The sequence below is a fragment of the Bactrocera oleae genome, chromosome 5, assembly GCF_042242935.1.
Source record: "Bactrocera oleae isolate idBacOlea1 chromosome 5, idBacOlea1, whole genome shotgun sequence".
NCBI lineage: Eukaryota > Metazoa > Arthropoda > Insecta > Diptera > Tephritidae > Bactrocera > Bactrocera oleae.
In genome coordinates, this window is record NC_091539.1 from 26560653 (window position 1) to 26570034 (window position 9382).

Consider the following 9382-nt stretch of genomic DNA (forward strand, 5'->3'; position numbering starts at 1 on the left):
ATTATCAATACAAATCAACATAGAACCAGGCGGGAAAATCTCGAGGTACGGTCTTTTGAACAAAATTTAAATACTGTTCAACATAGGGCGTCTAAATCCCCAAATCCGCTCTGAAGAGCAAAGCAGAAATACTCGGGGACATAGATTTCGGCGCGAAAATCTCGAGGTTTGATCTGTTGAGCAAGTTTTAAATACTGTTCAAATAGAACAAGGCGGTAAGATCCACAAATTCGCTCTGAAGAGCAAATACGAAATACTCGAGGTCATAGATCTCGGTGTGAAGATCTCGAGGTTTGATCTGTTGAGCAAGTTTTAAATACTGTTCAACATAGAACAAGGCGGCAAGATCCCTAAATTCGCTCTGAAGATCATAGATCTCATCGAGAAAATCCCGAGGTACGTTATGATGAACAAAGTAGGAACACTAGGGATCATAAAGAACTTCGCGCAAGAAATCCTTAGTATAGGACTTTAGAGCGCATTCGGGATCAAATGCAAGGGGAACATGCAAGAAGAAATCCTGAAATAAGGAGAGAGGAGCGTGATAGAGAAACACAACGTCGACAGCTTAGTAGGAGGGGTAGGAGGGAAGAAATTTTGAATCAGAGACGTCTTAGGCAAGGTCAAGTTCGCCTTCATAGAGATAACGCACTCAATAGGCAAATTGAAAACCAAAGGCAGTCCCAACGAATCCGATTAACGAAAGAAAATAATGTTATAGAAACTGATAATAGTGGCAATTTAACAGATTTCAAAAACATTTATTTCCAAAATATAAATAAGGGCCCTACTGAAAAATGTATTTGCTGTGGCGGACTACTGAAATACCGGATTGTTTGAAAGGTTTGACCCCAATTGAAGAACGTCTCATAATGCCTAGATTGCCTTTTATGACAATCCGTCCGTTAGGATATCAAGGTCAGAGTTTGCTCAAAGGCAATATACCAATTTCTGTTAACAATATTGTGACATCTCTACCAAGGTCCTTTGATGAGGCTCATGTTATACAAATTCACTTAAGAAGGAGTTTGGAATACAATCATGATTACATGATCGATACCATAAGCCCCGTGGAAGCTTGCAGTTCTTAGTGAATACCCCTCTGTATCGTGAACACAATATACATATTAAGGAAAACTGGATTTCAGAATTTAATAACCAAGAAGAAGTTCCGTTTGTTGCATCTGCAGAGGATTCCCGATTGGTTCAATCTTTTCATGCGGCACAAACTTCTCATGATAATCCCTCAGGTAATAATATTCTTTTACCTTCAGGGCTAAATCCAGGCGGTCAAGAAACTCTTTTAAACAATATTCCTGTAGAAAACTTAGACTTAACCGTTTAGTTATAGCGTCAGGTGAAGGACAAAGACCAATTCACATAATTCAAGATAATAATTCAAAAGAGTTGTCATTTGGAACAATATACGTTGGGCAGAAGCGTACATGCTCTGAAGCGTATAGCAAAATAATACGTTCTGAAATTCGCCGTTTTGATAGAAGAGCGTGTACTATTCCAAAGTTGTTCTATGATTACAAAAGATTAGAACAGTTACAAATTAAGAATAGTACATCCATTTCCCTTAGAAAGTTTTCAGACCGCAACCGAGTTACGGCCCAAAATCTATTAAACGAAAACTTTGTTCAACACGATGATGGTAGGCGTAAGATCCTCTCCTGCGCACTAGGAAGCTGCGAAGAAAAAGGCAATCGCTATGATTCGCCAATTTGGGCTTCCAGCCTTCTTTATCACTTTAGCGGCTGCAAAATCTTAGTGCGTTGAGCTTTTGGTCATCCTCTCTAGAACTGTATATATAGATATTTCGGAAGAGGAAGCCAACAATTTAACAACCCAAGATAGATATCGCTTATTTCGGTCAGACGCGGTTACTTGTGCTAGATATTTTGCCTACCGCTATCGACAAATTCTTAAGCGTTTTAAAGCTAACGCATTGTGTCACAAATTTCTATTGGAGTGGAGTGTCAACAGAGAGATTCCCCGCATAAGGAAAACTTTTTCAAAATTCAAAATGTTTTAAATTCAAATATGACTACAGAAGACATTTCTAATTTAAACGATTTTGAACATTTCCTGTCTGATAGTAGAATAATTATGTCTTTTGATGACTATTTGTTAGCCCTTAAGTCTAGTTTAACAAAACCCAAAATTTTTCTAAAAATAAAATTACAGGATCGTTTAATAAACGCTTATAATCCTCTGATTTTGGAACTCCATAGAGCAAATATGGATATCCAATATATTCTTCTCGTTATTCTAAGTTCGTTATTCTAAGGTTTGTTTTTAATTTTGAGGCAGTTGCATTTGTACAGGGCTGCCTTTTACCACATTTGCATAACTTTCATGGACCACATTATTCTTAACATTGTCAGGTTTAGAACTCGGGTTAGTGACTTCAATAATTTCACTGCGCGGAATATTTAGCATTTGGCACGGACGTGTTGAACACTTTGAAAGCTCCTTATAATTAAACGTTATAATTTTGTTAATCTTTATTTCGTTTATTACAAAATAATTTTATGTCATACCAATCATATTATATTTTTGAAAATGATTCTGAATGTAAAGAATAATATTTTCTTAATATATCAAAAATACAAATTTGCATACAAATTCTCTAAAGAAGTGAAATGCACTCATACATAAATAATAAATAAACCGCAATTGAAATATGTTTATTAGCTTTAACTTCTTATACATAAATTAACTTTTGATTATACGACAATAATAATAATAAGGCTTGTGTGGCTTCTGGTGAGAATTGATTACAATTTTTTCAATGCATTTATAAAAGCAAACCCCCATCGTAGGCATAATCGGCTTTGTTATGCATAATGAGACGATTTTCGACAAAATAGAAGCTATCTGAACGAGTTTCAAACGGGCAAGCGATCATTTCTGAAACTATACAGAAAAATATGTTACATATCTCAATATTTTTATATTGAACAATGAATTATTCTTATAGGATTGAATACATTACCTAGTTCAGAGGGTAGATTAGGAAACTCGTAAATATGTTCACAAGAGTTTCTTGAGTAGGGAATGCAATATCCAAATTCAAAGTCAAATGTTTTTAATAGCCGATCCCGAAAGAAGTGTCGTTCAATCATCCGAAATTTATTAACAGGTTTACCACCAACGGTAAATTCAACTCTGAAATTTAAGAGGAAAACTTTAAATAACTTAATTAACTTATGTATGCATAACAATTATCTTAGTTCCTGTTCTTTCAAGTTGAAGCTACTTTTACTGATTTGAAATATACACATTAATAGTTTTGTTCACCTAAAGTTTGTTTGTAATACCTAAAGCTAATAAAAATAGATACAGATCAGGGTTGCCCACGCTATCGCTCGCTTGGCTCCGTTTGGTTCTCCACAACATGAAGTGGCTCCGTTTGGCTTCAAAAAACATCTTTTAAAACAAACAGCATTTTTAACAACAGTAACTCACTTGAAACTAACGGAATAATCGTCATTCATTCAGCACAAGCAGACATTGACTTGCATTCACTTAGCTACAGCAAATATTGCTTTGTTGTTGGTTCAGTAGAAATATGGTTTTGAGTCGACGTATTGTTTTGTTCTTCTGAGAATGGCACCGGGTAAGATAATAATAGCGACAATTAAAGTGAAGTTAAGATATCTTTATGAAAGTTGCTACACGGGTCTTTGGCATTATAACGGGTGATCGAAGTTTGCTATTTTCGTTCAGTAGTGTTTGTCATTTGATCATGGAAAATACTTATGCCTGAATAACGTTTACAAATCGCTTAGTTACGAAAATTCACGTTCTGTAAAGAATTAACTTATGGGCAACATTTCCAACACCATCACCCATCTTGAGACCCAGCATTTATTATTGAATAACATTCGACCGAATAGATCACGTCCAGCACGCAATGAAGAAATTATTGCGGCCGTAGCTGAGAGTGTACACGAAGATCGTGGAGAGTCGTTTCGGCGCCATTCGCAACAACTCGGACTGACGTATGGAACGACTTGGCGTATTTTACGCCGAGATCTTAAATTGAAAGCGTACAAAATACAGCTTGTGCAATAACTGAAGCCGCTCGAAATTCCCATGCGACATCGCAAGAAAATCCACCGTTTTGAGCACTATTTTGTTCAACGATTAGGCCCATTTCTGGTTTAAGTTGTATGTAAATAACTAAAACTACCGCATTTGAGACGAAGAGCAACCTGAAAAGATTCAAGAGCTGCCATTTCATCTAGAAAAAACAACGGTTGGTGTGGTTTGTGGGCAGGTGGAATCATCGGTCTATATATTTCTTCAAAAATGATACCGGTGAGAACGTAACCGTCAATGGGGACCGTTATTTCGCCATAATAACCGACTATTTGATGCCTGAAATTGAAGCTCGTGATCTCGGCGATCAATCAATGGATTTATTGAGAGAACACTTCGGTGAGCAGATAACTTCACGTTTTGGGCCGGTTGATTGGCCACCAAGATCGGGTGATATCATACCGTTAGACTTTTGATGTGGGAATAGGTCAAGTTTAAAGTCTTTGCGGACAATTCCGCTTCGATTCAGGCCTTGGTGAAAGCATCACGTGTGTTATTCGTCATTTACCAGTAAAAATGCTCGAACGAGTCATAGAAAATTGGACTCAATGGATGGGCCATCTGAGACATAGCCGCGGCCAACATTTGAAAGAGATAATCTATAAAAAATAAATACTAAGGAATGTTCTTTCGAATGATAATAAACATTCCCTACTAATTTGAATTTTCTGTGTTTTTTTTCTCTAAAAAAGTAGGGAACATCGAAATGGATAGTAAAAAATAAGTAAGAAAGAGCTAAGTTTGGGTGTAATCAAACATTTTATACTCTCACACCTTGCAAGGATCAAAGCCGCGGAAATACCTTCAGGTGTTGGCAATACTTTATATTAAAAAATTTTGCGAAAGAATTCAACATTCATAATTCGATGAAATCGTGAATGGATTACAAGGTCCAACCAACTCCATTCATATTCAACCATAATTTTGTAATTTTTAGGAAAACTAGTCAAGCAATTTTATAAATAAATAAATCGCACATTAAATGATATATTTATAGATATGTAAGTGTAATATAATTTAACATATGTATTTTCGTTATTAAACCACAGTATATCTAATATTATACGAATAATTCCCCTAATATACATTTTTCGTATTAATAAAAATCGTTAATTTTTTTTTTTATTTTACAATACAAGATATTCATATATTAAATAAAATTGAAATAGGGAACGTTTTTATTCTTATCGGGTTATATCGTTTCGTAGTTGCTCGAAAGTTCAATTCATATTACGAAATTAATTATTAAAAGATATTCAGTGGGCAATCCATTGATATATAGTGATGAAAATTTATGGAGTACGATATTCAAATTTTTCTACATTGTTTCTTTGCTTTATCTTCCTCAGACTGTCGACCAAAGTAGAAAAGTAAGTTGTGCTTCATGAATAAAACATACTTGACAACATACATTTTTATGATTAAATTGTGATACAGATTATACAAAACATGTTCTTATTTTCCTTTTTATGTTGCTTCAGTATAAAATAATAAGGATTTCACAGCTTTGTTTACGGTCAGTAGCTTGAGGAATTTGATAAAAATTCTGAATCCACCACTGTTGTTGTCCGATTTCTCCCATTTTTGCACTGTAACATAGGAAGGTCAAAATAATGTTACCTACCGAATTTGGCTCTAATTCGTCGAGTAGGCTTAGAGATATGTGATTTCAACTAAAAGTGGGCGATTCTACGCCCTTCGTCAAATTTTGATGCCGGCTCCTACAAAGCCCTTTTGCACCATCTCAGATGTAAAATTTAATGTCTCTGATCTCTGTTATCGACTTTTTAGTAGCTTTTAACAAAACCGTTATATGGGGAGCGAACAGGGTTACCATCCGATTTCAACTATTTTGACGCTGTCGCAAGAGATGTCGAAAGGATTTGTCCTGTGCAAATTTGGGTGATATAGTTGAACGGTTTGGGAGAGATATACATTAAATCTATTAGGGGGCGGGTTCACGGCCACTTTCTCAAGATATCAACCCAGAGGACCCCCGTCCTTAATGCGATTCGTTGTACCGAATTACAGTATCTTAATTTCCGGTTTACTTTTGGCAATTTATACATTTTCGATTAATGGCGTTTTGTCGGATCACTGCCACGATTAGAAGAAAGAATTGTTATATATGTATGTAATATATAATATAATTAGGCAATTCACAAGTTTCGTCTTATGTCTTATGTCGTATTTCAATAGCTTAAAAAATACGACACTTGTGAGCACCCCCTATTTGTTGTATGTCATATAATGTAATATTTCTACACTTCACCAGCTGGTAATGAAAAATTAAGAATACAAAAATGCCACGGAAAAGTGACAAAAATAAAAATGAAAGCTTTTTTATGTTGAAACAGCGGCATTTTGATTCACATTGCAACCACAGAAACAACCAAATATTTTTATAATCTACTTTTCTTCAACTTATTTACCTGAATATCGTGGCTTCCTTCCATATTATTAAAGAAATTGGTGAAATTTATTTTATTTATTAATTTTAGATACTTAAACGTCAACAATAAAAAAAAGTAAACACATACAGCTGATAGAAAAACACACTCAAAAAACATACCTCGTCGTATTGTATTTGTCGTATTTCAATTTTGTATGGGAAACAACAACAGTGTTGATATGACAGTCATCAAGAAATAAGACAATACGACGATATGACACCTTGTAAATACCCTAAATATATATAAATATGTATATAAGTCATTATTTTCACCTATTTCCATTTACAGTTTGTTTACATCTATGTTAATTTCACTATTTTACTTAATTAATTATTTTGACTTATTTCAATTTCCATGTTCCTTAAATTTAAGACACTCAGCTTTAAGACAGACGGACATTTTTAAAACCAAAACGAAGAGTTAAGTCAGTGCAGTGAAAGGTAGCGGCAGGAACCGGAAATTGAAGTAATTTCGAATATGTAGCTTATTCCATTATGTAGCTTATTCGAAATTACTTAAATTTCCGGTTCCTGCCGCTACTTTTCACTGCACTGACTTAACTCTTCGTTTTGGTTTTAAAAATGTCCGTCTGTCTTAAAGCTGAGTCGTCGTTAAATGTGGACATTTTACGCACAGGTTCCATCCCCACATATATTTTTTATAAAGATAAGAATTTGCCATTATATTTTAAAAATGATTTCGAACAAATGACCACCACGGCTGGCTCGAACCGTACCATAATTTTGGTATACTATAAATCTATTTCTTATTATTCTTATATTTATAAATTTTCTCTCCGCTATTTTCACTCCTATGCTATACTGCTAAATTAGTGCGCCTTTCACAAATTATAATAGTATTCAGATTCAGAAAGAGATTGCATTCCGTTCCGATTCAGCTTAACAATACTACAAAAATTAATTAAGGCTGTGCATGTGTATCTATGTATGTATGTATTACATGTAAGAGTGTATAGGTACTTACGTTGCACCAACATTTTTTAATCCGAGAAAAGCTGGAGTAAACTGGTATCGTACATATCGTCCAGCATTAGCATCTACTGAATCATCAATGGACATACTTCCAGCCGCTTCAATCAATTTGTCTTCCAAACTAGGAGAAAACCGATTATTTGGCTTAGCTATCTCAAATAATATTGCACCTGAATCCAGGTCACGTATTTTAAATCGTGTAAAATCAATATCGTAGATGTTGTCATGGATAGAACATAAGTAGTTTTCTGTTATTTCATTTAAATTAAGTACATCACTTGGTGATATAAACTGCCCCAGCATCGATGTTTTACCGCTTGTTTCTCGTACATCTTTCCCATTGGTATCATTATTTGTTGACAAGGTATTAAGTTGTTTACCAACGACACTCATTTTAAAAATAGTGTAGGAGAATAAATAAAATTCTTTATTTAATACTTAAAACTTTGGTGATAAATCGGCTTGCACTGGTCACTTTTCAAAATTAAATCATGAATGTTGGTGTTTTAATATTGCTCATAACACAAATTTGAGATAACAGTACCAATTGATTTTGTGTTTATTTATACATGAACACTTACCGATATTTTTCAATGCCCATGCGCATAACTGAATATGTACATATGTATGAATGTATCCATTTAATCGCTTTTTGACTATCGATAACTGAAAAGACATTTTAAAATGAATTGGGTAAGTTCGGATTATAACACGTTATTATATTTTTTGTGAATAAAGATATTTTAAAGTAAATACATATGAGCTTATAGATGGTTTAGCGCTAATGCTTTATAATTGCTCAATTGTCTGAAGAAAAAATATATATATACTAATAATTGGCTAAATGACCACTCAATCCCCCCTCACCGTAAGACACTGTCACACTACACCAATTCACACCACACATTCCACACCTACATACCATACATTCCACATCACTACACCATGCACCAACACGCACACAAATACAACTTAACACCGATCACACCACCATGAAGACATCAACAGATATATAAGGGACCAAAAGAAGGATCCCGCTTCGCTTTTTTAGCATTCCGATTTCGCTAGCGAACCGAGCACCCGTAGCATTCGACTCCTTTTTTTGCATTCGACTGGCAAGTGATTTGACCGTCTTTCGAGCATCCGCGTAAACCAACTCTTCGTTTCGTTCCTACAAAGGTGAGTGAAGTGAAAATTAATTTCTTAAGTACATAAATATGGTCCTTCGAGCCCTAGTGGACGGCACTATGGGGTACAAAACATAAAAAAAAAAAAAAAAAGAAAAAACAAAAAATTAACAAACAGTGAAAAAAAAAAAAAAAAGAACCAGTGCATTTAAACAAAAAACAAGTGCAGTGAAAAAGTGAACAAAAACGAAAAAGGTGATGTGACAGAAATTGAAAAAAAAAAACAAAAAACAGGAAAAATATATATATATATTTCATTAAAAACAACAAAAATCAAAAAGGTGCAGTGACAAAGGTGCGGTTGCAAGAAGTGAACAAACAAAAAACAAAAAAAAAAAAAAAAATCAGATGTGAGCATAAGCGAAGTGCAGTGTACAAAAAAAAAAAAAAGAAATATTGGTACATATATATACATACATACATACATATGTATAAAAAGATTAGTGAAGTTGAGTGACCGAACATATGTTCGTACATATACACATATGAAGAAAAGAGGCAAAACATATTAACAGTGCTACAAAAACATAAAAGCAAAAATTACTTTAACACAAAAACAAACGGGCGCGAAACCAAAAAACAAAAAAACTAAACGCGGCGCGAAACCCGAAAATATACAACAAAAAAAAAACCAAAAAAA

At 34.3% G+C, this 9382-nt stretch overlaps 1 protein-coding gene across 1 annotated transcript; it reads right to left on the reverse strand.

Moving 5' to 3' along the window:
* Positions 1 to 2661: 2661 nt before the first annotated feature.
* Positions 2662 to 8143, reverse strand: unc-119 (unc-119 lipid binding chaperone). The gene is made up of 3 exons (XM_014245726.3): positions 7548 to 8143; positions 3002 to 3174; positions 2662 to 2922 (listed from the first exon to the last, which is right to left on the reverse strand). The coding sequence occupies exons 1-3, from the start codon at positions 7946 to 7948 to the stop codon at positions 2804 to 2806; spliced, it is 693 nt and encodes a 230-aa protein (XP_014101201.1). The 5' UTR covers positions 7949 to 8143; the 3' UTR covers positions 2662 to 2803.
* Positions 8144 to 9382: the final 1239 nt, after the last annotated feature.